This window comes from Balaenoptera acutorostrata, chromosome 11, assembly GCF_949987535.1.
Source record: "Balaenoptera acutorostrata chromosome 11, mBalAcu1.1, whole genome shotgun sequence".
Lineage (NCBI taxonomy): Eukaryota > Metazoa > Chordata > Mammalia > Artiodactyla > Balaenopteridae > Balaenoptera > Balaenoptera acutorostrata.
This window is the reverse complement of record NC_080074.1, coordinates 51,089,731-51,117,645: the sequence shown is the minus strand read 5'-3', so window position 1 is coordinate 51,117,645 and position 27,915 is coordinate 51,089,731. Positions and strand designations below refer to the sequence as shown.

Genomic DNA, 27,915 nt, shown 5'->3' with positions numbered 1-27,915 from the left:
CTAGCAAAACCACAGTGATGTTAACAACATGATTATTCATTTATTGCCTACTGATTTTGTAGGCATATCCTTCTGTGACCTGGGCTTTGCTCATAAAACTATCATAAAATGAAACCCCTTTTTCTATGAAAGGTAATAAAATAAATCAGCTTCATGTCTTTGAAGTATGGAATTTTTCACAATCTCTTTCCATATTTTTGTTTAGCAGAGGGTCAAAGGATATGTCAAAACCCTGTAATTTCATTCTATTTCAATTCACAGGATATAAATATCTTTATTTCTCTGCCAGGCATTTTATTGATATTTCTTTTCTTGTCTCATGTCTCATGGATTGTGTGTCCTAATTTTCCAGTCTCCTACCTAGCATTTGGCTTTAAATGCCTTTATTTCTTTAATTATCAGAAACGTAAATCTATGAGAGGGCCAGGCTGCAAGTGGTCGGGAGGCCAGGAATGAGGACAATTCAGTGGTGAGAACAATTAGGGTGGCACCAGATTGGAAGACTAAAGTTCTGATGGGCAAGGGGTGTATCATGACTGTGAGTTGCAAGAATCTGAGTGAAGTCAGAGCAAGGGAACTGGGACAGAGCGAAGCACAAAGGGTTAGACTCTTAAGTATGAGTGAGAAGGAAAGGGTCAGTGTCCAGAGGAACGATCTGGACAGGAACAGAACACATCTTTCAGGCAAGTTGCAAGGAAACAGGCAGAGAAGAGCCTCCTGTGAGACAAATGGACTTGTCCACATGACAGCCCAATTTGGAATGACAAAGGATCCCAGGGCAGGGCCATCTGCCCACTGTCTTGGTTTTAAATGGCCTCGCTAGTGTGGGGAGATAAAGGCTAGCAGGTGTGTGCTGTTCGATGACAGAGGCCAAGGATGGCTCTGCAGGTGCCGGGGACTGCAGCCGAGAGGATGGTCCTCTGGGAGCCCTTGGAGGTCTATTGCCATCGTTGGAAATGATACAGACAGCATAGACTCTTTCTTTGGTTTTCAGTCTCTTAAGAGCCATGGATTAAATATTCATTTTTATTACATTATCTCCTGGAGCCTGCTGATGGAAGGAATGGCTAAACAGTGGGAAAAAGTCCTAAAGTCAGCTAGGAGAACTTGGGAAGATCTGAAAATCTTTTCACTTTCACTAAAACTGTAAGTGTCCAGTTCCCAAATATCTTCTTTGTTCTCAGAGGACAAGAGAGGGTGATCCTAAGTTCTCAGTCAAAAGCAAAATATATCAGCCCCTCTTAAAAGAGATACAATGAAAAGTATGGAGGCATAATGTTAGAGGTTGGTTTTTTTTTTTTCCGCTTGTTTACTCAAAGATCAGAAAAGAAGGCCTATCCCAGAGCAAAGGAACGAAGCAGATGACATGTGGCTTCTAGCCACCCGCTTTGATGTAACCACCACCGTCACAGTCACGGCGTCTCCTTCTCCCAACAACCAAGAATCACGGTGCGCCCTCCCTACGCAGTACTGTTTAAGGCCAAACAAAAACTCCATAATCAGGAAAAGAGTTTATAAACTCACTAACACATTACTGTAAGGCTGGACATATTATTTTAGTCATGCGTGCGACATCTGCATTTGTAGAAGGTAACAAAACTTGAAGTTTAAAAACAGGGAGAATCTAATGTGGAATTTCAAACAGCCAATAGATAAAGAAACTATTTGGAAGGAATTCAAAGGCATTTCACAGCCACTGAATTGAAACAACTTATTTAGAGCCCACTCTACCCACGAGTAAGACTGACCCTGAGAGCACCTTTTATAATAGAGCCATGAGTTTTAATCTTAAAACATTTGCCTATTAATTCTGAATATTCAACTCTAAAAGAACTAGAAAAACACACTAATGCTTAGACAAAAGCTTATGATGCTTCCAATTTCTACCCAGAGCTATTTCCATCAGTTTGTTCCTAGGACGGGTAGCTTGTAGGGGGGTGGGTAGTAGGGGCATTTCTTCGACCAGTTAAATATTTTTGCAGAAGGAAACCATGTTACATTCTCCTAAGGGATTTAACCCAAAGAATTTTTCTCCTAAATTTCACATGTAAATTGCTCCCATCTTGAGAGAAAAAGGATTTGTAGATACTAAAGAAGTAAATCAGAAATTAAGCTGCTTGGATTTACCACTGATAGATCTGGTATTATTAAACCTTTGTACCATTTTCTTACTCACATTTACCTTCTATAGAAAACTAAAGTGATTACAGTTTTTTTATACAGCTTTTTCTAAGTGACTGTACATTTCCCTTCAAAATCTTTGAAATAAAAAGCTCCTGTGAGGGCTTCCCTGGTGACGCAGTGGTTGAGAATCCACCTGCCAATGCAGGGGACACGGGTTTGAGCCCTGGTCTGGGAAGATCCCACATGCCGCGGAGCAACTGGGCCCGTGAGCCACAATTACTGAGCCTGCGCGTCTGGAGCCTGTGCTCCGCAACAAGAGAGGCCGCGACAGTGAGAGGCCCGCGCACCACGATGAAGAGTGGCCTCCGCTCGCCGTAACTGGAGAAAGCCCTCGCACAGAAACTAAGACCCAACACAGCCAAATATAAATAAATAAATTAATTTTTAAAAAAAAAGAAAAAGCTCCTGTGAAAACGTAGTACAACTGTGGTCATAATTACTGTAAAATTCCCATTGATTCCCAGGATGTTATGTATCTCAATTGCTCTTTATCTCATTCTGCTGTGTTCAAGCTGACACCAGCTACTTCTAATTCTCCTCTAGTGACTGTCATAATGTTTCTGTTTCAGAATTTAAACAGATTCTAATCTAGAGTCATGTACTATACTAGTCTACATTTCATTAAAAACCCTCAAAGAATTCTACAACACAATCCAAGCCCTGAAGACATTATTTTAAAATGCTTTTTGCATCTACTAATCCAGAAGGAGAGTCTGAGTTGGCCAACACCGTAATTTTTACTGAGTACTTCCCATGTACTAAGAGTTTTACATATGTTAGTTCATTTAATCCTCACAACAACCAGATAAGGATGGTATTGTAATTATCTCCATTTCAACCACTAGCAAACTGAGGCACAGAGGCATTAAAGACTTGCCTGGGATCACAGAACCAATAAATGGCAAAGCCAGAATTTGAATGGAAGCAGGCCATCTCTAGGGTTTGTGCTGTCAACCCTACCTTAGCTCTGCCCATGGAGAAAATCAAACAACACAGAGGAGATGGGATTTGATTCACTTTGTTGTACAGCAGAAGCTAACACAACACTGTAAATCAACTCTACTCCAATAAAAATTAATTTTAAAAAAATTTTTTTATAAATAAATAATTAGCACCTAAAAAATTAAAAATAAATTTTAAAGCTATTATAAATAATAAAAGTTATTATAAAAATTAATTAAATAACATTGTTTAGAAAAAAAATCAAGACATCTACACTGGGAAGAATGGGCCATTTTATTCTCAGATTTTTTTTTTTCCTTTAAGTTAATTAGCAAGCAAAATACTGTTGATCCTGTGTCAGGGGAGAGAGAGGGGGATAGGGAAAGGGATGGGGAGGGTCACAGAGACAGAGTGACAGAGGAAGAAAGAGGTCCAACATCAACTTCTGTTGAGTTTTGAGGAAGCAGGAAAATCTAGATCATGCTACTGCTTAGAACCCTGTTAATAAGTTAACAGGAAACAGGGTATTACTTGAGAAAAATGTTCTTTCTGCTGTGTTACTCTTCCAACCCCACAGCATGTCTGTTACAGGATGCAGCTTTCCTGTAAGGGCCATCATGAAGGCCGTGACCTTTTGTTTTAGTTCCCTGAGGGGAAAGGGAGTCCCTTGCCCACAGTCTGGGTCTGGGGAGGCCAAACTCTACACAGAGAGGAGAAGGCTGCGGAAGCCAGTGTGAGACCTAATGGAATTCCCAGGTCATTAAGGAATTAGCCTCAAGTTTCAACTCAGGTGCAGCCCCATTAAATAAAAGACTGAGAGGAAGATGCCCACGCTGGCTGTAGGCTGGTCCAGACCACTCTGTTTGGAGGCTGCGCTCGCACACGTGACACTTCACACCGACTGACAGCTTTGTCCGCGATCACCGACACCGGTCAAATGCTGGTGACGGCACCAGGGACGCCAGCACCGCCAGCACTGCCACCGCAGCCACCAGACCTGCACCAGGTACAGGGATGCCTGGACACACTGGCCAGGCCTGAATAGCGGACTCCTTAGAGGGGAACATGAACCTGAAACACACACGACTAACTTCCCCAATTCTGGGATACACATTTCGGCGTCTGAAGCACACCCCAGCGGCGAGGCTGTCTGGAGAGAAGAGCACTCCACAGAGAAGACATGGAGACAGCGGGGCAACAGCCACTTTATCATCTGATGAATGTGGAAAGAAAGCAACCTGAGCTCTCTTCACGGACCTCTGCTTCCCAACTGGGTTCAGCCTCCAAGTCAAAGCCAACAAGTCTTCACCTCCTGCCCCACTGGAAGGGGCAGGAACGTGTACAGTATGGTGCTGAGAGCAATGACTGTGGAGACAGAGGACCTCCGTCCTCAGCGCTCCCCTCCATGATGCAATCTCATGTGAAAGAGCAAGTATGCAATCCACCTGGGTTCTGGTCTACCCAAGACTCCTGCCACTGCTTCAGTTCTCTAACCAGGCTTTTTGCTCGATGACTAACTCTAACACGACTGAATTTCAGGCTAATTTTAATAATTTTGAGTCCTGAGTTTTATATTTTATGGTGCATTTACATAGGTCATAATAAATTCTCGTACAACCAAAATACAGAATGTCCTGACCTTTGCTCAACATTTTAAGCCATTATTGAACTTTTATAACTTTAAATTTAAAATATCTTTATTTTTAATTCAAACCCAGTTTTCAAACAGAAAGCATAAAAACAATGCCTAAACTTAAAGGACTCTATCTAAAACATTTCAAAACACAAACCAATTACACAAAATAAATTTATGCGTAAGTATAGAACATAATTAAAGTTTACTTAGAATCACAGTAGTGGGATCCTTCACTATAGGAAATAATGCTTGAGTGGAAATTTAAATTCCCTCATCTTACTATAAAAGAGGAAAAGGAAAAAACACGCCATTATCCTAAATAGCCGTTTTCAGAATTTTAATTATATTACTGCACTCTTTATGGCATGCAAAATAAGAAGACTAAAGAATTACTAGGCTGTTAAACTTGCATTTACCTAATCAAATTGACATCGTGTTGGACTTTTTGATCTGCTGAATGTAAGTTTTTATCTATTTGATATACAATTACCATTTACTACAGAAGTGTTTTAATGAAAGTAGCATCTTAAAGGCTTTTAAACATATCAGTAAAACCAAAGATGTTTTAGGAGCTCAATAAAATCATGAATTCTGGTAGTTTTAATTAGATCTATTAAATTCCCATCATAGCTTGGACATAAGTTCCTATTTTCCTATTTAAAGAGAGTATTGCAAACATATAATAAATAATAGCAATTAAGTTTTACATTTATTTTTCTAACTTAAAAAGCAATATATTTTTATTGTAGAAAATTTGGGGCATAGTGAAAAATATAAAGGAAAAAAATCCACAATCCAATTGCAAGATAACTGTTAATATTTTCATGCACTTCCTTTTAAGCTTTTTTCTGTTTTGTTGGGGTTTTTTTTACACAATTGAGGTCAATATATTTACAATTTAATATCTCACTTTTTATACCCAACATTTAAAAAGGCAGCATTTCCCATGTTATGGAAATCCTCTTTTTAAAAATCATTTGGAGAAAAGGTTTTGTTCACTGCTGTGTCCTCAACACTGAAGCAGTGGCTGGATATTTGTAGGATAAATTAATCATCAAATGATCTATCCTATCACTTATTACCCCATGACCATAGTTCTGCACATTTAGGTTGTTCTCAATTTTTCACTATTATGGGAAATGCCATGTATCTTTTTGCATAAAGATTTTTCGGGGTTTAGGATTATTTACTTGGGATCAAATTCCAGAAGTTGAATTACTGGGCCAAGTCTTGTATAAACAATTTTAAGACTTCTGATACCAATCATCAAATTGCTTTCTCCAAAGTAGTACCTTTGGAGTGTCTATTTCAGCACTCTTTTTGAAAAAGCTTTCCTGCTCTAACAGATAAAAAGTTATCTCATGGTAGTTTTACTTGTAGGTCTTTAATTACCTATATTGACTATTTCTCCAAATATGTATTAAACATTTGTATTTCCCGTTCTCTGAGCTGTCTAGCCATATCATGTAGCAATTTACTCAGTCACTCTGAATTCCTTGCACCGGTAGCCATATTCTTCTACTCCCTGGGTGTTTCCTCTTTCACCTCCTTTTGGGCAAAAGTTGGTTCTGTTAAATCTCTTATATAAACTTCAAAACATTCTGTCATGTTCACGCACGGACACACCCAAATTTAATAAAATTTTAAAAATACTGTTGCTTATAACACAATATATATATACATTGTAGAAAAATTAGAAAGTATAGGTAAACAAAAAGAAAATTAAAGTCACAGAAAAGCACTGTTTACACTTTAGTATATATCTTTCCAAATTTTGCTCTACACTATATATATTTTTAAAAGAACATATGTGGGATCATGTGTGCATACTGTTTTGCAATTGTTTTTTTACTTAACTCTATTTCATAAACAACTTGCCATATCATCAAATGCCCTTCATGGTATTTTTAATGCTAACAGAACACTATGGTAGATAAGAGCATGGACTTTAAAGGCATACAGCTATGAGTTCAAATGTTGCCTCCAAAATCCTAATTAAAATACTTAGTTTCTTGGGACTTCCCTGGTGGCGCAGTGGTTAAGAATCCACCTGCCAATGCAGGGGACACAGGTTCGAGCCCTGGTTCAGGAAGATCCCACATGCCACGGAGCAACTAAGCCCGTGCACCACAACTACTGAGCCTGCGCTCTAGAGCCCGCGAGCCACAACTACTGAGCCCGCGTGCCACAACTACTGAAGCCCGCGCACCTAGAGGCCATGCTCTGCGACAAGAGACGCCACTGCAATGAGAAGCCCGCGCACCGCAACGAACAGTAGCCCCCGCTCACCACAACTAGAGAAAGCCCACACGCAGCAATGAAGACCCAACGCAGCCAAAAATTTTTTTTAAATAAATTTTTTTAAAAAAGAGTTTCTTTAAGCCCTTTGCTCATTAGTAAAATGAGGATAACAATACTTATTTTATATCGATTGTTGTTTAAAATAATACAATTCATAAAGCAACTTAACAACATGGTGATAACAGGTGTTTAATAAGCATTTATCAAATTAAGGAAGATTTGATTAAAAAGTTATTTTGTTTTAATTTCCATCTCTTTGCTTTTCTTGTAATTTGGATTTGTACTTCTGTGTGTGCACACACACGTGACTTGTGCTATGCCACTCTTCACATCTTTTTCATATTTTTTTAATATAAATTTATTTTATTTATTTATTTTTGGCTGCATTGGGTCTTCGTTGCTGCGCACAGGCTTTCACTATCTAGTTGTGGCGAGCAGGGGCTACTCTTCGTTGCGGTGCCCGGGCTTCTCACTGTGGTGGCTTCTCTTGTTGCGTAGCACGGGATCTAGGCGCACAGGCTTCAGTAGTTGTGGCACGCAGGCTCAGTAGTTGTGGCTCACGGGCTCTAGAGCACAGGCTCAGTAGTTGTGGCGCACGGGCTTAGTTGCTCCGCAGCATGTGGGATCTTCCCGGACCAGGGCTCAAACCCGTGTCCCCTGCATTGGCTAGCGGATTCTTAACCACTGCACCACAGGGAAGTTCCAATCTTTCTCATATTTTTACTGGGGTGCTTTTTGTCCTTGTTGCTTTGAATTCATTTATTCATTTATTCACTCACTCATTCATCCAACAATGACTTATTAAAAGCTACTGTGTGCTTATTTTATTAAGGATAGTAAACTTTTGTCTTTTATGTTGCAAATGTTCTTCCTAGTTTATAGTGTGCATTTTAATTTTGTTTATGGTAGATTTTGGTGTACAGAAATATTAAATTTTCATGCACGTATTCTATTTCTTATTCTTTGTAACATGCTCAGAAATTTCTTCTCTACCCTAAGGGGATCCTTTATTATTTGGAGTGAAAAACCCTGTTTTTAAAAAATAAAAGTCTGAGGCCTGAAATGAAGGAAAACAAAATAATTGGTTTGATATAGAACCACCTTTATAAAATATCTGTTTTGCACTCTAATTTGTTTTTCAAGAGCAGGCCTAGCGTATTCATTATTTGTGTTTCCGGCAACTAGCACAGCATATGACACATAGTAGGGTCTCGACAAATGATGACTTTCCTCAATTAGAGAGAACAGAGCAGTCAGAAAAGGCAAACTCAGTAACCAAACATCAGAATTGAGAGGAAAGATCTTAATTAGGCTGACACTACAACACTACAGAGAAAACATCAAGAAAGTTCAAAATCAAACATTCTACAGCACTGATGTTCTTCTGTTGTTGAGGAGATAACACCTGCTCTTAACATTTTTTCAAGCCCTAAATATCACTACTAGTCTATGGGGCAACATTTCTCTAAGTGTGCTGTGAACTACATCACCCTTCAAGATGCTCCAACAGCAAGAATCCTGTGATCAAATAAATTTGGCAACCACTTCACACTGCTTTACCCCTTCTCCTCAACTCACCCGCATACCAGAGGCACAATGAACTTCTGCAAAAATAAACCTCTGAGAAACTCTGCAGGTACTCGTTTTCAAAGGAGACAGAGAAGAAACTGAGTTCAGAGTTTGTCTGGGGTACCCAGACAGAAAGGAGGGAACCAGGGAAATGATGGGTCCTAGCAAAAACTAAAATCAGTATTCTGGGATTCAGGAAGATCCTGGACAAAGCACATCCTTAGGACACAGAAAAAGACCAATGACTGGAGGAGACACAGACCAGACAGGAGGCATTCAAGGATGCTGGCAGGACTCAGGCTACATGGTAGAGTGGGCAAGAAGTAAGCATCAGCATCCTGGAAGATCATGCAGCAGGAACCAGGAACAGGAAGCAGGGACCCAGGCGGAGTCTGAAGATGGACCAGAGGGATGTGGCAGCCTCATCACCCCAACCAAGAGGTGGGCTGGACCACAGCATGCAGTGGGATCCCGATGGCTACCAATCATTTGCTTCCGAGCCAGGCTAATTATTCAGCACTCATTTACTAGGGGCAGGGCAATGCACTCTGCACAGGGATTTTTTTAAAATTTTCCACTTGACGATCTGTCCACTACAGTAAAAGGAGTGATGTGTGAAAGCTTGGATTATAACCAGCACCATGTTCCTGATTTATTTCAGTGATGTGTAGCATCCATTTAGACTGGTACCCTGGCAGTACGTTCTTTAAACCTACTGTGATGGGACAGAGTACCAAGTGGAAGGGGCCATCAGCGCTGACTTCAACAACAAATCAAGTTCTCCCAGGCAGGGTTCCCCTGGGAGACTCAGAACCGGGTTAGACAGTGAACAGAGTGGGGTCAACGAGGTAACATCTAGGCGTCAGTGGAATGAGAAGCCAGGCAGCTCCTTTGGCTGTAAATAATGTAAGGTTCCAGTGGCAGAAGGGGTCTGGGCTGGCAAAAGAATCCTCTCTGGATCCCAGGTTAGCTTGGTCACAACCTCGTCAGAGAGTGGCTCTGCTGTTTTTGCTTTGTATTGCTTTGCATCTGTCTGTAAGCATTTAACTGTAGTGTTGAAACAAAATCTTTATAAATCATCATGTCTTTGCAGGTTTTCTACACTGAAGGATAATAGTTTACTTGGTGTGTTTAGTTTATTGTCTTGGTTTAACATATCTTGAAAGCCTTGCAGTGAACAAAGCTATTCTTCAAATGCAGTCACTGACAGGAAAAGAACTGGAAATTGTGATTCACAAGCTTGATGTCAAACCGAACCACATATCAGCAGTGAAATAAATGGAGGCATGTGGTTTTAAAATCAGTCCTTTTATCCAGAGATGTATAATTCTACAACGAGTTTCAGGCCCTTAAGTCTGATGCAAATTAGCCTAGATGAATTTCTAGGTTATGTTCATAATCACTTTTTCAAATACTTTTAACCAGTTGTTACTATTACCAAATATTTATATTAGCGGCAGAAATTTGTGAATGACCCCCTTACTCCTCACGGGATACAGGGATCTCCAAACATCCTGGAACCCACCTTGAAAAACAATCCTCAGGTAACTGCATCACCCACAATTACACAAAAACCTGGACTTATCTTGATATCATCTTGTAATTAGTACACTCCTCTAGATTTTACTGACAGGTACTTTTAGAGCTACTCTTAAAAGCTACTACAACCCTGCAGAGTACGTGTTGTTATGTTCTTTTTACAAAGGAAACAAAGGAGAAGCCAAATAATTTGTCGAAGGCCAAAGAGCCAGTTAGTGTAGGAGTTCGTATTCAAATTCCATTCTGACCCTACAAGCCGAAATCTCTAATTATCTTGCAGTATAGTCAAGTTTCCTAAATTGTTTTCCCATAATAGAAAGTAAACTTTTGATCACTGAGTATTTTTCCTCATCCACTGCATACATCCCAAATCTAGATGACATGACAAGGAACCCAGGAGGGGCCTTCGATTCATTTGGGAGTCTTCCTTAAGTCAAACAGTCTACAGGAGGTGAAGGGGTTTAGATCAATCAATCAACAAGTGATTACTGAACACCTGAGACTTTTTTGTGCCAGGCATGACAAAAAAACATAGGGAAGTAATATAATTGATCATTATTCTGATAGTCTAATGTTGGGGGATGAGGGGGTAAACCGAGCAAATACCTTGGGAATTTAGAAAGAGATAAAGTAGGGATCTTGTGAGGATAAAGAATCACTGATACACAAGCAAATGACAGTTTACATGTAATAGGAGCCTAGGAAAATTAGTTGTTAAAGAGGTGCTTTGTGGGGAGGAACAATTGCATTAAATTGGTTTCCTTAATCTAGGTACAATTCATGGTTATGCTGAACTTTGAGATTATCTACCATGCAATCAACCATATCTAAAGAAAAAATACTGTACTAGTTAAGAGTGCATGTACATATGAAACACAGCCTTAGAACCAAGAATGAGGCTATAGAGGGACTTCCCTAATGGTGCAGTGGTTAAGAGTCCGTACTTCCACTGCAGGAGGCATGGGTTCGATCCCTGGTCAGGGAACTAAGACCCTGCATGCTGTGCGGTGCGGCCAAAAAAAAAAAAAAAAAAAAAGAATGATGCTATATAATAACATTATAAATGTTTTCCTAAGAATACATATAAACATTCCCTAATAGGTTTGCCATATAACTATTCAGCCCTTTGGTTTCAGTAATAAGAAAGGAAATTAAGTACTGCTTCCTGTGTTTCATATCAAGAAAAAAACAAATGACATAATAAATTATTCAATTAAAGGCCTTTTTTTATTTCACTCCATTAGAGTATAATGAATTGGCTTAGAAAAATTAGGGCAAAATATACTAATCTTCATTTTACTGGCATGTTACTACACACTTGGTAAAACCAATTGGACTTATCTAGGGCCAGAAAGAGGCTGTTAGAAAGATACTGCTTTCAGTTCTCTTCTAAGAATCAACAATGAAAAAAAAGTATAGATAAAGAAATATGTAAACCATTCAGATTAGCTTTTTAAAAACACCTTGTCCTTGGTACAGCTTCTTCAAATGCCACATATAACAAAAACAAAAATTATTTTTTCACTTAAAGCAATTGCATGATGTGATCCAATGATGTGTCCTGGTACCAGGTAGTAATATACTCTACTCTTGACTTGTACATCGTTTTTGTCTCTAGATAGAGGGGAGCAGATAGGCTTATTTCTTTCTTATCATGATTTTTCATAATGCAAACTTATTTTGTCTCATTTATTCATTCATTTCACAAATATTAAATATCTACACAGTGCCTTGCACCATGGTAGGCGGCGTGGACACAAATAAGGCTACGACACAGTTGCTGACACAACAATCATATTTCAGAACATCAAGAAAAAGATTTTCACTGTAAAACACTCCTCGGTCATTTTTCTGCTTTCCAACACCAACTGTATCATCAACAGAGGTATATTCTAGCAGAAAATACTTATAGTTTTAAGACATTAAAGAGCACTTTTCAAGGGCCAGTCCACAGATTGCCAGTACTGGAAGGGAAACTCTCTACTCATCTGCCTCCTTTCTTCTTCAGCCCCAAAGGGGAGACCAGGAACGATACGGGAGTAGTACTAAAACTGTTCCTGTTTCCTCTTCCCCTGGAATCAAGATGGCATAAAGCTCAAACGCAAACCCTGAAAGCAAAACGTAAATAGGAACATAACTACTCCGTCATCTGAAAACCATTTCCCTTGCTTTCTTAGTACCACTGCCTTGGCACCTCAAATCACTCAACAGAGATTTACTGAGCGCCTACAGCGAGCCCAGTACTTCTGTGTGCTGGGGATGGAGCAGTTAACAAAACAGATAAAATCCCTGCCCTCGTGGAGCTTCCATTAACAAAAAGCAATAGGCGTATACAACATACGCATAAAAAAGTAAAAGAAATAGCACGTCCTAGGGTGCCATGGGAAAAACGAAAGCAAGGAAGAGAGAGGAGGGGTGTTGGGGAGGTTACTATTTCAAGTACGGGTGGGAGGGGAGGCCTCACTAAGGAAGTGACATTTACGCCAAGCCTTGAAGAAGGTGAGAGAGGGTATCACACAGGCAAAGGGGGGTGGGGGCGAGGGCGAAGAAAGACCCTGAGACAGAAGCCAACTGGGTGTTTCTAAGGCCAGGGTGCCTACGGTAGAGCAAGTGAGGGATGAGTATGGGGAAACAAGGACACGTGGGTAGCAGGAAGCCTGGGTATGGAGGGCCTTATCCTTTGGCTTTTACTCTGAGCACGAGGGGAAGCCACGAAAGTGTTTTGAGCAGACCTCAGATATTTTAAAAGGATCACTATGCTTGTTCCGCATAAAATATTTGTCAGAACAGAAGACAAGGGGACAAATAGAAAACCCAGCTAGGAGGAGAATGCAATAAGCCACGTAAATATAGATGATAGTGGCTTGAACTGCACTGGATGTGGCAGAGGTAGATGGCAATGGTCAGATTCTAGATATGTAATATTTTGAAGGTGGAGTCAACAGGATTTTCTGACAGACTGGATGTGCAGTGTGAGAGAAACAGAGGGTCCCAGGAAGATACCAAGGGCTCTGACATGAACAAGTGGTAAGATGGATGCACCATTTACAAAGATGGGGAACACTGGAGAGGAGCGGGTTTGAGGGAGCGAACGAGGAGCTTGAGTTTGGATATGTTAGGAAAGTTGCTTGCCTGTTCGACCTTCAAATGAAGATGCTGGAAGTCCTGTGAACAGGGAAGCCTAGAGTTCAGGAAAAGGACCAGGCTGGAGACACAAATTTCAAAAGCATCATGTATTGATGACCAGATGACAGCACAAAAGAAGAGGAAGCACAAAGACCAAACCCTGGTGCGCTCCAATATTTAGACATCAGGACCTAAGAAATAAACCAAAAGAGACCAAGTAGGAATGAGGAGGGAAGTAGGACAATGTGACAGTCTAGAGGCCAAGTGAATAAAGGCTTCCAGGAGGGGAGTAGTTAATTATCTCAAATGCTTCTGACTGGTCAGGTAATACGGGACTGAGAATTAGCTAGTAGGCTTAATAATGTGGAGGTCACTGGTCACCTTGGTAGAAGGAGACAGAATAGGGCACAAACACTGGATTGGACTAGGTTCAAGAGAGAATAAGTGGAGAACTATTCAATATTAAAGAGTGAATACAGACAAATTTCTCAAGGGATTTTGCTTTTAAGAGAAGCAGAAAAGTGGAGTGGTAACTGGACAGAGTAAGAGTCAAGAGAGGGTTGTTTTTTAAAGTGGGTGAAATAACATCATGGTTGAATGGCAATAATTCAGTAGAGAGGGAAACTAATGATGCCGGAGAGACAGAGAATATGCTGGAAACACGTCCTGGAGGGGGCACAAGGGCATGGGATCTGATGCACAAGTGGAAGGCTGGCCTTGAATAAAAGCACGCAGTTCAACCGTAGTAGCAGGAGTGAAGACAGAGTATACGGGCACAGATGCAAACAGAACTTCTCTTCTAACAGCTTCTATTTCCTAAGTGAAATAGGGAGCAAAGTCTTTAACAAAGGGTGAGAATGGAAGCAGAGGCGGTGAAGATTTGAGGAGAGAGGAGAAAGCAGGAGTATCGGTCATCTAGGAGAGCAGAGGCATGAATGAAGACCAAGCAAATGTAGCTTGGTAAGCCAGCAGCACTAAAAGTGCATTTGAGAGTAGCAATCTTGAAATTAAAGTGAAACCAGTCAGCTTGGCTGAGTGTTTTTCTCCAACCATATTAAACGGCAGAGGCAAAAATGAGGGTGGTAGAAAGTTGAGTTTAACCAGGTTTTCTAGATGAGACCTACAACATGGAAGAGGGAAGAGGAAATTAAGAGCACACCCAAGAGACTGATTATATGATATGAAGGAATTGAGGCTGGAAAGAAGGGAAAGGAGGACGTGAGAGGGGTGTGGAAGAGTAAAAAGGGGGTGGGATCAATGGGTTTTAGGTCCTAGTGGGATTGAGGATTATTGGAGTCAGGATCACAGAGACTGAGTTAGAAAGACAGGTTCTGATTGGAGAGCAGGACACCCGAAGATGAGCCAGAGGGGAGCAGTCACTGGCAGTGACAAGGTTGAGGGCAGCAGTTCTCAAACATGTTGGTCTCAGGGTGGCTTTACCACATTCCTAAAAGTAAGTGAGTGTTCCACAAAGTTTTTGGTAACGTGGGTGAGGTCTATTCATATTTACCATATTAAAATTAAAACAGAAAATTTTTAAACATAAGAATATACAAGTACGCATTTCACTGGCTGCCAGAATGAAGATGTTCATCACATGTCATGTAACCTCTGAAAACTACTGTGCACTCATAAATGCATGAAAGTTCCAATGACAATTAATGTCTGAGTATCGTTATGGAAATAACAGACCCTCGCAAAGCGTCTTAGGAACACTCACTTCGAGAACTGCTGGTCTAAGGTGTGGCCATGTGGCAGATATAACAACTGAAAGAGAGGAGGATGCAGGGCTGAGAAACGAAGAAACTAGAGGGACAGTTTATGTGAATACTGAAATCACAAGAATTATGACAGAAGTAGGGCTGGAACAATAGTGAGCCAGGAGTGAAAGTGGTCAAAGCCTGCAGGAAGTGACTGCAACAAGGAGGAACCATGGTTTGTGTGGTCTGATGGCACGAGATTCAAAATTCAGGATTTTTAGGAAGGAGAGAAGAACAGTCTGGAAGTAGCAAAGAAGGACAAAGAGGACCTTCTACTCCTCCTCCAGGGGTATGTGAGAGACAACTGCCACCACTTGAGAGAGCACAGGGGAAGCAATGAGTATGTCACCTTCTGTTCAAAAGGAGCTTAAAGATGAAATTTATAGGAACATTACCTAAACCATTGATTAATCTTCTGTTCCTGCCCGTTACGGACTGAATGTTTGTGTCTCCCCCACTCCCAACCCTGCCAAATTCCTATGTTGAAACCCCTGACCCACAGTGTGACTGTATTTGGAGACAGGGCTCCCAAGGAAGCAATTAATGTTAAATGAGGTCATAAGAGTGGGGCCCTGATCCCACAGGATCAGTGTCCTTAAAAGAAGAAAGAGTAGAGAACTCTGTCCACCCCCACCCCCCAACCTCATGCATGCTCCAAGGGAAGGCCGTGTGAGCACACACAGACAGGACGCAGCCACTGGCAACCCAAGAAGAGCGCTTTCACCAGAAACTGGCCTTGCTGACACACTGATCAAGGACTTCTAGCCACCAGAACTGTAAGAAAATACATTTCTGTTGTTTAAGCCTCCCAGCCTGGGGTATTTTGTTACGGCAGCACAAGCAGACTAATACACTGCTCTCCCTGCTTCTTCAGCATGAGCAGCAGAGGCTGAGAGGGTAGGATTCTGAGTCAATGCAGTCATGGAATGTAGAGCCCAGATCACACTTGATAATTTTAGATGACTGCTGGTGAGAAAACTAGGGCTACTCTTTGGTGGTAGGATAAACGTGTGTGTGTGTGTGTGTGTGTGTGTGTGTGTGTGTGTGTGTCGGCATTCAAATTCACTAGAAAGCCAGATGAGGTGCTTTCTTACTTCTTAGTAGATGCAGCACTACAGGTATCTGATTCTAGCCTGGCAAACTGTCATTCTCTTAACTAAAATTATAGGAGGGGGAAGTGAAATAGTAACAGAGAAACTAAATTTATATTCCCTTGTTCAAGGTTCTCATTTAACGAAAATGTGCTCTGCACATACTAGAAAATTACATATTAAAAAGAAACACTTGAATTCATCTGAAAAATCTAATTTTAAATGCCACCCTCTTTTAATCAACAATCCTGACACTTCAGAAGAGGGCAAGGTAGAAATCCTTATGACTAACTAAGTTGAGGATATTAGTGCACTTTTTCAATGGAAATTCTGAATATTGATAACAGGAGAAATACCTGACATCAGAAGGTATCAAGGAGGAAAACTATTCTCAGATTATATATCAGAATACATGAACAAATAAATATCTACTACATTATTATCTGAATGTTTACCTACATTATTTTCCACTGTTTTGCTGTTATTTTTAATGTGCTAACAGGTAAAAGCTACATTCACTAACTTTTTCTCAAATGATGAACTGTACCTAAAAAAGATATAAACTCTAGTAACTTATGCTGTCAAACTATCAAATTTTCATATTGTCTGCTATATTCAACAACTGTGAAAGCAAAAGAAATGAACACTTCACCAGTAAAAAATATATTTATTAATTCTAATATCAATTCATACAAAAAAGTCTTAATCTCTTCTAAGGATCTTTATTCAAAATACAAAGTAAACCTTTGAAATACATGAATAACAGAAAATGCACATTGCAATTACACGACCAACCATGAAAAGAAATATGTCAGTTCTCAAGTTCACACATTGCTGATGAAATACAAAGGACAGATCCCTAATAAAACTATTAAGTGAGAAAGGTTTGTGTACAAGGTAGGCCGAGAGAAGGTATTGGTCAAAATTACTTGCCAGCCTCAAGCTACGTTATCTCTGGGCTGTTAGACAGTTCTTCTCTATATCTTTTTTTCTCTGACATTCAGATCTCACGGACAGGTGTCCACCTAATGATGGCCTATTGGACTCTTCTCCCTTATTATTTATTCACCCTGCTGACTCCTGTCCCTTCCAGTTTTAAGTTTTCAAGTCATTTAAGCCACTCCAGATATCTGGGACAGCAGAGAAAAAAGAAAAAAAAAAGAAGGGAGGGACAAAAGATCAGACGTAAGTATCCAATACCCTGCAAGGATTCAAGACTCGTGACAAGTACAAAAGGAGAGAAAAACTAACACCTGTTTGGTTTTGAGGACATTAGTAAACATTCTGACCAATGATCCGTCTTGCTAGCATGAAGGTCCCTTACTGGGCATAGGCAGAATTCAAGGTAGCACTGGAACAATACAGTGGCAATATATGCAGAAGGTGGCATAAGACAGGTAGGGATGTGGGCACCTCCCAAGGTCCCACAAACTCCATCATGATTCAGGGGAAATTGTTGTGTTCTCTGGCTCCCAGGAGGGATATAGAAATGTTGACAGGACTAGAACCTAGATAAGCCCTGGGGTTTGACAAAATGGTCACAGGCTATAAGGATGTTACAACCAGACTCAATGGCAAGGTCCAGGAAGCCCAAATCAGCTGCCAGGATGACATTCAAAGACCAAATGGGAACAGTCTCATTTCAGTGGATACCAGGGCACAACTCACAGTCACCAAGCATGCCAACTCCAAAGCACTGGATGCAGTGAGGGTCACACAATGAATAAAATGCCCTTCACCCAGGGCCATGAGGATACTGAGCTTTCCCGTTCACCCGAACGCCATCTTGGGAATGAGGGAAGGGAAAACCCTTGAGAAATGAAACAACCAAAGAGTCTTTAAACTGGAAACTAACGTGCTCTTAATGGACAAGATCAGGTGTTTTCAGTGGGAATGGGATCTTGAAGGCAAAGTGAAAGCAGCTATAGAAAATAAATTACATTTCATTTGTATATTTTAATAGTAGCGTGTCCATTTTCACACACACATACACCCATCCTTCTGAACTCTGCTTCCCAACACTAGCTACATAAACATATTCTAAACCAGTACTATCCAAAGTGTGGTCTACGGACAATGCCAGTCAGAAAACTGCTTATTACCCATCCATGGTTAGATGAATACTGAAAATGAGGGTAGGTGTTTAGAAATTCCTGCAGCAATCTGGCATTGCCCCAACATCTAAGTCCGTGATGAATGGGCACATCTCACTGAACAGGACGTAGACAAGTGCAGGTGTGGTCAGACTCATGTGGGGAGTTTCACATGGTGCAGTCACTGTAGGACCACATATCAGACTGGGGGAAAAACAGCCCTTCACCACGAGTAGTCTTAGAAGTACTAATGTAGATCAGCCTAATACTACCACCACCTTCATTACCGATACTGGGGTTTGTATTTAGGATCACAATGGTGCAAAACAGACCAATGAGAATAGAGAACTTCACAAGCAAATGACATGTTCATGCCCCAGAAAGACCAGGTGACATCAGACTGTTGAGTCCAACGTTCCATGGGAGTTCAACTAGGGAAAAAGTGAAAGTAGTTCAACTACTTTCCATAGCAGCAAGTACCATATTCATACTACAAAAGGGAATTTTGTTTCAGGCAAACAATATCAAGTCACATGAAGTAGATGCTGTTCATTTGGAAGTTATTGATTTTTGGGGTAGTTGTGTTTACATTTCATTTGTAAAATCTGTTTCGGTTCTGTGGTTGTATGAGACCTATAAGCATCAGGAGTTTACACCTAGTTTTACGTTAGTACATATTTAAGTAACGTGACAGAAATAAAGTCAGCAGTGGAGGTCTGCAAGAATTTTTTCTTCCTTAACAAGGTTCCATACATGATTTCAATTTGAGAAGTAATGGTGTCTTGGGCTTTGCGTTGAGGTCAGAAGCCTAGGTTGGAGAGCAGCAGAAACTGACGAGGGAGAGGTAGCAAGGTGCACTCAGCATCTGAGCGGGATACTTCCAAGGCCAGTGGGGAAAGAGGCTGCTTCCAAGAACTGTGCAGCCTGTGTGTATATAGTGTAATTCAGTCACATCACTTGAGCTATTTTGTTATCAATGGGAGCCTAAGGGGGGACTCTCATATTTGAACTTCATTTTGGAAAACTAAGAATTAAGATTCTTTAATGAAGGCTTCCAGTTTATGAAACAGAAGTTATGCAATAACGCCTCCATCCAGAAATGGCCAGCTAATAGATGTGCTTTAAGAATCTCAGTCTTTCAACAACTTCTTCCCTTTGTAATGTAACCACGTAGCAATAATAGCTTTCACCCGATAACAACTTTAGGAGGTCAGTATGACAAGAATCATCTCTACTTTCAGATGAACAAATGGAGGTTCAGACGGGCAGGCTGTGCCTAGACCAGGTAATCAAGAACATGGCCAAGGGAGGACTTTAACCCACTTTTTGAATTTTGAGTCCAATGTTAGAATTATTTTTAAACTTTATTCATAGAGAATTTAGTTGTTTTCAGAAAATAATAATTTTTTAAAACCCCACCCAATTCTGTTAGTAGGGGAAGACATTTCTATAAGATAATAACTACCACTTTTCTCTTTTTCCATTAAAAAAAAAATCACTTTAAATTCCAGATTAGTATTCGGATATAAGTGTACAGGATAATAATTATTTTTCCTTTAAGATTAAATAGTATATGAATTTTATATAATTAAAAGAAAAAACTAGTGCATACTAAGCTATCATCATGATCCAGCCTGGTACCCGATCACTTTGGTGGTTGTCTATTTTTACATTATTCTACCAGATTATGTTTACATTTTTCCCCTACATAGATTGGGGAGGGGGGAGTAAAGAAAGGCAACATGTAGTGGAAAGAATACCAGGCTTTGTATCAAGGTACTGGGTCTCAAGCCACAACTGTAAATCTAATCACTATCTTCACCAGAGACCTATGCCCTCCACATTTCCTACGTTCACCTGCTCACCAAGTCCTCCTCCTGAACATCTCTGCATGGCCTGCAACAGGGCAGTAGACTCCTACCCGATTCCCACCTCTCCAGTCCCTTCTTTTCCTAAGCTTCCCTCCTTGCTACCAAGATGACCTTTCTAAGACATAAATCTGATCCCTTCACTCCTCTGCTGGAAATCCTTCAATTAACTCCTCATCACCTGCTGGATACAATCTGAACTCTGCCACCTGGCATACAAAGTCCTTCCAAATGTGGTCTCATCTTCTCCCACCCAGCCTCCCCACCTCTTGGGGAAATACGTTATTCTTATTCGACAGTCCATATGCGTATTCATACTCTATGCTTCAGCCCCTTAAGAAACCAGTAGTGGTTCTTAAAGTATTTTATTCCATAATGCTTTGGAACACACCATGCCCCCTGCCTGAAATATCTGTCCTCACATTCCCTCCCAACCTTCTTCTGCACTCCTCCCCTTCCTTCAAGTCCTTTAACACTTCCTCTGCCACCTCCTTTGAGAGCGTCCTCAGAAGTTTCCCTCTCCCCACCTGCCCTCGGCACATTCAACCCCTCTTCTCTGCTCCCCCAGAGCTAATCTGTACAGGAGGAGAGAGGCTATCATATCCATGACTCTGTAACTATGCACGATAATCTCGTGACAATGGGAATGATGATTTGCTCATCCCCAGCACCCAAATGTCAGTTAGTTGTCAATAACTGTTTACTACATGTATGAAATGTGGCCTTGGGTACATTTCCCCCTATACTGGAGTTTCTTCTCCTTCATGAGAGGGTCAGACTAGAATATATCAAAGACCTTGGCCTCATAAAGCTCTGTGTTTCAACACAGCTTTTCACAAAACACTGGACTTTCTTTTTTACTGGTTTATGAAGTTTTTAAAGAATAAAAACTTTTATCATTTCATCATCAGGACGCCTTGAGGTGTCGAGTTTACAGATCTATATCAAGATAGCGTAAAAATAATACTGGTTGCCATTACTGAGCCTTGAACTATATACAGGGTGCTGACAGAAATTCCCCCACACTTTTTAATTTCATTTACTCCTCCCACGAGGTAGATGTTACTTGTGCTCATTTTAAAGAAAACACAAGGACTTTGAAAAGTTAAAAGATCACAGAGCTAAGAGGTGCTGAAGTGGCTTTAAACCCACAGCTGTTTCACTTCAAATACCTTGTCCTGCATCACTCTGCTGGGTGAGGCAAAGGAATCTATCCAGGACACTAGCCTTGTCTTCACATTCTACGCAACACCTGATTTAGTACTTAAAGTTTAATCACTGTTGAAATGAAAGGCAGTAAGAAATTCAATCAGGCGCATTTTAATCAGCAGATAGTACTTAAAGAACGTTAACTTTCCCGTGAAACTGACAACACCCTTTGGCCACTGACCTGTCTAAATAAACAGATATCTTGAATATGGAATTTTGTTCCGACAGATTTTTATATTTATATTCAGGACACCTTTGAATTTAAGGAGAAATAAACTTTCCTAAAAGATAAAACAACAGATTTAAACCCAGGTTTTGCTCTTGTGTTTGAATAGCATTCTCTGTTAGATGTGTTACTTTGTATTACTACTATTCTTGTATTTTTTATTACTCAACTATTTAACTGAAAATAAACTGATCAAATCCTAAATGCCTTAAACCATCAGCCTTCACACAGCATTTAATATAACCATTTTAAAACCCATGATATTCAATTCTCAATATCCTTTACCAATTTAAGTTGATACTTCTTTTTTCTTCATGAAAAACCAATAAGGCTGCCGCAGAAAACAACATTATCTGCTGCCCCTTTGGCCACTGGGTCTTCTGATAGATAGCCAGGCTGAGAGCTCAGATGGATGGCTTTAATTAAATAAAAAGTTGGCAAAAGAGCAAATGTACAGTGGCTATTAACAATAGAGTAGTTTCCTAGTTCATCACAGTGAGGGAAAATACCTAATTCTTGTCGTCATGGCAAACACTCTGAAAAAAAGGAAAACTATGTAATATTTCAAGTCCTTGGGGGGAAAGCCATTCATTTACATGAGTCTCTTTAAGTTTAATCAAATAATTCCACTTAGAAATATGCTGACATGCCAATCCTTACAGCTAGGGTTAATAAATCTATCTAGCAAAGACAGTTTTTCAAAAGCCCAAAATATACTTTGGAAGCTTTTCCGCAGGATATGTAACTACAAAACTCTTCTCATGAATTCTTAATGAAATATTTGGTGGCAGTTTATTAAAATTCTGTCCAAAAGAAAAACCGTAAGACATTATAATGTTAATATAATGTTAAAAACGTCATCTTAGGAAAAGTAACAATTTCTTTTTCAAATTATCTCTAGAAACTGGTGCCCTAAGTCTTGGCTTTGTAACTTGAGGCAAATTTTTTCATTCTCTGAGCATCACTTTCTTCCACTGTCAGGGGAAATAATAATACCTACCTTACTCGCACGTGGTAAGGACTATACCAAATAATGCTCGGGAAATGTCAAACACGGTGCCCAACGCACAGCAGACTCTTGTGCATTTTGATCTCTTCTCTTTTCCCCACAGCATTCCCCAGTCAAGACTCAAATTTCAAATTGGACTTTTTATTAAGCAGGTTATGTGGGGTAGGGTCACCAGATCTCCTTGTGATGTGGAAAATGAAACAAACCAAAGATGTAATAAAGGCACACTACTTAAGCCCCCTGTGCTTTCTCATACATATTTTATAAACACTAATTCTTTATGTCTAATAAGATCCAAATACTCTCATCTGACAAAACAGAAGCAAAACCCCAGACACAGTAATTCCTACAAGGGTCCAAAGGGAAGTTCTCAAGTTCACTTGTAGACCTCCAAAACTTACGAGAAGAACAGAAAGGCAAGAGGGAGGGGAGATATACAAAATGCATACATTTTCCCATGGAGAATGTGTACACACACACACACACCAAACATTTACTAACCAAGTCCACACAAATCAGAAGGGAAGCTACAAGGCAAAAGAAAGGCATCATTAATTACTGAGGCACCTATCCCTTTACACTAAGATTTTCCTTAACAACTATATTCTTATTACACACGATCAGCTAATAAGCAGATTAAAACAACAAATAAATTGCTTAATTTAATTTGCTTGGAAGGGATATTAAACAGAACAGTTTTCAGAATCATTTCTCTTCTTCTAAAACATTTACCCAAAAGTGTATTAGGCAGTTTCTAAATGGATTGGGTTTATCAGCTCAGGCAGAAAATCGGGGGGAAGACAGAGAAATATGTCCTGAATTTTAATAGCACGTGGGTGAATTTTTACCATACATGGGTGAATCTTAACATGCCATTTTGGAAATGACGGCATTTCCTGCAGCAACTCATATGTTAGTTTCTCTGCTCAGCACTGCATGCAGTAGCAATAGTTCACTCAATATCATCTTGACAGAGGCATTCAAGGTGAACCCAAGTTATGAATGGTGTGTAGGTATGGCATGAAGTCATATGGATTGGCCAAACCTCTCTTTGTATGTGACAATACCAAGAAGGCAGGTTCCCTAAATCTTTGAATTGAGATTAGCATTTTTTTTTCAAGAATAACGCCTAGAAATACCTGTTCAAATATGTGGTCCTTAAAGAAGCTAGCAGCCTGTATTAATTTGCATTAAGTTTCAGAAAGAGATTTAGCTAAATAAAATCTACATGAAAAAATGGTATGCTAGAGTAGTCTCCATAATGGGTTTTAGAATGTTTAAATGTAAACTGGGGTTGGGGGAATGTGGAAAGAACAATGGTTCTATGAGCACAACCAACCTTAGAATTTAATGGTAAGATATTAGAAATGGACTTTTTGGTCAATGTTATCCCCAGACAAAATTCAAAATGTATTTGTTCCCTTTATGTTCCTTATTTTCCTAACCAACCTGATAGTTTAATATTTCTGTTTATATTTGACAAGAACCTAATTCAACACTCTTTGAATCACTTAAAAGGAAAAATGCTAAATACAATCTGATTTCAAATGCAAATAGAAAACTGCTCATTATTTTACAATAAAATTCTTCCAAAACGATAAGACAATCTCAAGTAGTATCCTCTGACACATGCATTAAAAATCAGTTCATTCAAATATATGTATACATATATATGGATACACTAACACACACACACACAATTGAAACACAAACACCAGGTAGGAGATTTTAAAAGAAACAAAACACACATTTGTGCATTCCCAATGAAGCAGGGCCTCAAAAAGAAATGCCACAACCAAACAAAAACAATACTAATTAGAAAAGCATCACTTAATATAAGCAAGAAGTAAGAAACTTTTTAGTGAAAAAAGACACCAAGTAACAAACGTTCTCTGTTTTCTCCTACTGGAGAAGTTAGGGCAGAATACCCAATTTCTGACTCAGATTTTTATGTTCTGGAGGAAATTCAGTCTTATCTCCTCCAACAAGCAGATTAGGCGATCATCTTTCAAAGTTACCATATATTTCTAAAAGACATACAAGTACCTTTAGTCACGATCCAAAAATCTACCCATTTCAGCATTCTGATAAAACCTGTTGGCAGCACTGCAATGGTTTTTTAGCAAACGGATACATTTAACACCAAGGGCACTGTGACGCTGAGTTGATAGGACAGACACTCCACGCTTGACAGAAGGCTTTCATTTTAGTGCTTTTACCTGCTTATAAATTATTGGTACTACTATTTGCACCTTTTAAGATATGACCTACTAAAGGGAAAAGCAGAAGTATTTCTAAAGCAGGGGTGCCTTCTGAGTCGGTGAACGTAAGTTCGGTCACCAGAACGTGTGCTGGAAAATGAACGCACATCTCTAATAAGGAAGTGGTTAAAAAGGGATGAATTCCCTGAGTCATTAAACAGGATATAAACCAAAGACAGGTTGTGCCACCTAGAGAAAAACTGAAAATCGTACATTCGTTCTTCAGTAGTAGGCATTATTTCCAAAACCTGAAACTTTTGGCATGCCCAATAACCAAGCCACCCTCCGTACCAACTCATCATTCTGCTGGATTCAGCTCCCCTGACAACTGTGCCTACTCCACTCACCAGATTGGCCTCCTCACCCCCCCACCCACGCAGCACCCTTCATCCTCGGCACAGGCGGTCGCACAGCCCATGCGGACCCAGCATCCTGAAACCCTTCCAACTCTAAAGCATTTTCCTCGAAGCAGGGCAGGCCGGGGTGGGAGGAGCAGAGGAATAAACGCTGGTGGACCTTGCCAGCCAGGGTCCCTCTGGACGCTAGCAGAGCCACGGCGCACACCCCCCTGGCCCCGTGCGGCCCGTAGAGGAAATTCTGGCACACTCAGTACATCATCTCCAGGTTACCGAGCTGAACTCCCCGGCCAACCTCCGCACAATCCAAACACCATGAAATGACCTCAACAGAACCGAGCCTTGGAGGTGCAAAAAAGGCCTTCAACTTTCCTCGCCGCAAGTCACTTAAAAGCAACGTGCCCAGTACACTTGTCAGGCTGAATCACAAAAGGTCTACAAGCCACCTGGCACCGACAGCTGCCTTTTACAAAGGAAACAGACAGCAATTACGAAAAGCCCGCAGTCCTGCGGTATTAACTTGACAGCGGGGACTGCGCTGGGGCATAACTCATCTCCGAGGCACTCTCAGCCCCAGACCCTCAGCCTAGGGACGGCTTTCCCCCTCCTCCCCTCCCCCTCCGGAGACCTGCGGCAGCGCCCACTTGCCGTCCCCCACGCTCTTCCTCCTCCTCCTTGCTGATTCTCCAGCAACTTTGGGTGGGCTAGGCAGCACCATCAAAGCCCAGCCCGAGGCGGGGACACCGCGAAAGCGACCACGGGAGGGAGGAGGAAAGTTTGAAAAGTCACTTAAAACACTGCAGGACTCCCCCCCCCACCCCCACCCCGGCGCCCGGTCACCCCAGCACCCACCCCGCAGAAGGCCGCCCGGGGCTCCACGTGCAAATGGGCCCTGGAGAAGCTAGAGTTCCCCCCACGTCCTCTCCAGAAAAAAATCTTTGCCCGACTTAAAAGTTCCCTACTGCAGCACCCTCCTTCTCCCCCACCCCCCAGCCCCCCCCAAAAAGAAAGAAATCTGGAGTTCGCACGCTGCCGCCGCCCGGACTCCCCCCGCGACCCCGGAGGGCGCGGCGCCCCTCCCCCGTCGGCCGCGGACAGGTCGGGAGGGAGCCCGGGGAGAGGGAGGCACCGGGGCGGCCCCCGGCCCGGACCCCCTCCCCGACCCTCCCCGCCCGGTCGCCCCGCTCACCTCTCTCCTGCTCTTCCGCCTGCAAGCAGATGGGGATATTCTTCTTCCAGCCCGGCATGGTGTCTGCTCCCTGCGCTCGCTCTCGGGCTCGCTCCTCCTCGCCCGCTCGCTCTCTGTCTCCCGGGGCTGGCCGCGCCTCCCCGCGCCTTCCCACTCGCCCTCCCGGGCCTGCCGCGGCACTCTCGGGGCTGTTCAGCTGGGCTGGGGCGCCGAGGCGTCTCCCGGGCGCATTGAGGCGGCGCCGCGCGCCCCGCGCTCGCCTCAAACTCGCCGGCGGCTCCGGGTGGCTGCGGCCGGGCCGGGCAGAAGGGGCTGCAGCCGCGGCGGCGGCCGTGTGGCCGGGAGGCCTGGCCGGGCCGGGGGCGGGGGGCGCGTACAGGCCGAGAGCAGGGGCTGCGGAGCCCCCGGGAGGTGGGCGCGGACGGCGGGAGTGGGCTCGCGCCGCCGCCTCTGTCCCCTCCTCCTCCTTCTTCTCCTTCTTCCCCTTCCTTGTCTCTCCGCCGCCAGCAGGTGGGACTCGGAGCCGCCGCCGCCGCCGCCGCCGCCGCCGCCGCACAAAGCTCCGCCGGCGGCAGGACTGAGGCTGCGGGTTCCCCAGGCGCCTAGTGGCGGAGCCTCCCCCGAGACGCGCGCGAGGCTGAGCGGGCACGGAGGGGGCGCGCGCGCTCACACCCTCCGCGCCCCGGGCGGCCGGCCTGCCAGGTACCGAGCCTGGCGCCGAGCCGCGGCCGCCGCCCCTCCCTCCCCAAACCCAAACCGGCGGCTGCACCGGCTTGGACGACGACCTTGCTGAAGTAGGGGGCAGTGTCTCTCCCGCTAGCCCCTCCTCCCGCCGCTCTACCCCCGGCGCGGGCTGTCGCCCCCTCCCCCTAGCTGAGACTTTGCAGCCGCGGAGTCGCTAACTTTGCCCTCAGCTGAGAGAAATCGCAACTTTCGCCTGGTCAGAGCCGGCCGGGGCCGGGAATACATTTTCTGCTGGGGTGGGAAGGGCGTGAATAGAGAACCTCTTTTGTTTTCAGTGAAGCCGGGAGACCTTGGCTCAGTGAATATTTAATCGTTGTCTTCAAGTATAAGAAGGGTTTTATGATCAGGTTTTATGATTAGTTTCTTCCCCTTGTCATAGGTTCATAGAATATCGGTGGAAGAATGAATTGAGGGGAGAGGGCAGCTTTACGGTAGAGTCTGGAAGATTCCGCCCGGACTTGGGGGCGCTTGCTTGTGATTTCACAAGGATACTGTTAGGAGGGGCTCCTGACAGCCTTCCACTTGGCAACTAACTGCCTGTCCTGCTGGGTTATCTAGCTGGGGGCCCAGCTAGATAATACCTAAGTCTTCACCTCCTGAGTGTCTGATGGGGACTGAAGAATTTGGGGCCCCTGAGGCTATAACTACTGGTTTGTATTTGTCAGGGACCAACCACTTATGCCTCTCTCTGTCCTGCAGTTTATTTTGGCCTCTGAAGGAACTGCAGTTTGCTCTCCCAAACTGAGGACATTGGCCCTTGCCAGGCTTCTCTCTCTCTCTCTCTTCCCTTGGAAACGTAATAATACAGCCAG

The 27,915-nt window shown here is 42.3% G+C and overlaps 1 protein-coding gene across 3 annotated transcripts in view; it reads right to left on the bottom strand.

Moving 5' to 3' along the window:
• Positions 1-26,609, bottom strand: part of GRIP1 (glutamate receptor interacting protein 1) — a 736,800-nt gene extending 710,191 nt beyond the window's left edge. For all 3 annotated transcript variants that reach the window (XM_057557420.1, XM_057557421.1, XM_057557422.1), the window contains exon 1: positions 26,360-26,609. In XM_057557420.1, the coding sequence (XP_057413403.1) occupies positions 26,360-26,417 (58 nt within the window). In that variant the 5' untranslated portion in view covers positions 26,418-26,609. The remainder of the gene's footprint in view (positions 1-26,359) is intronic.
• Positions 26,610-27,915: the final 1,306 nt, after the last annotated feature.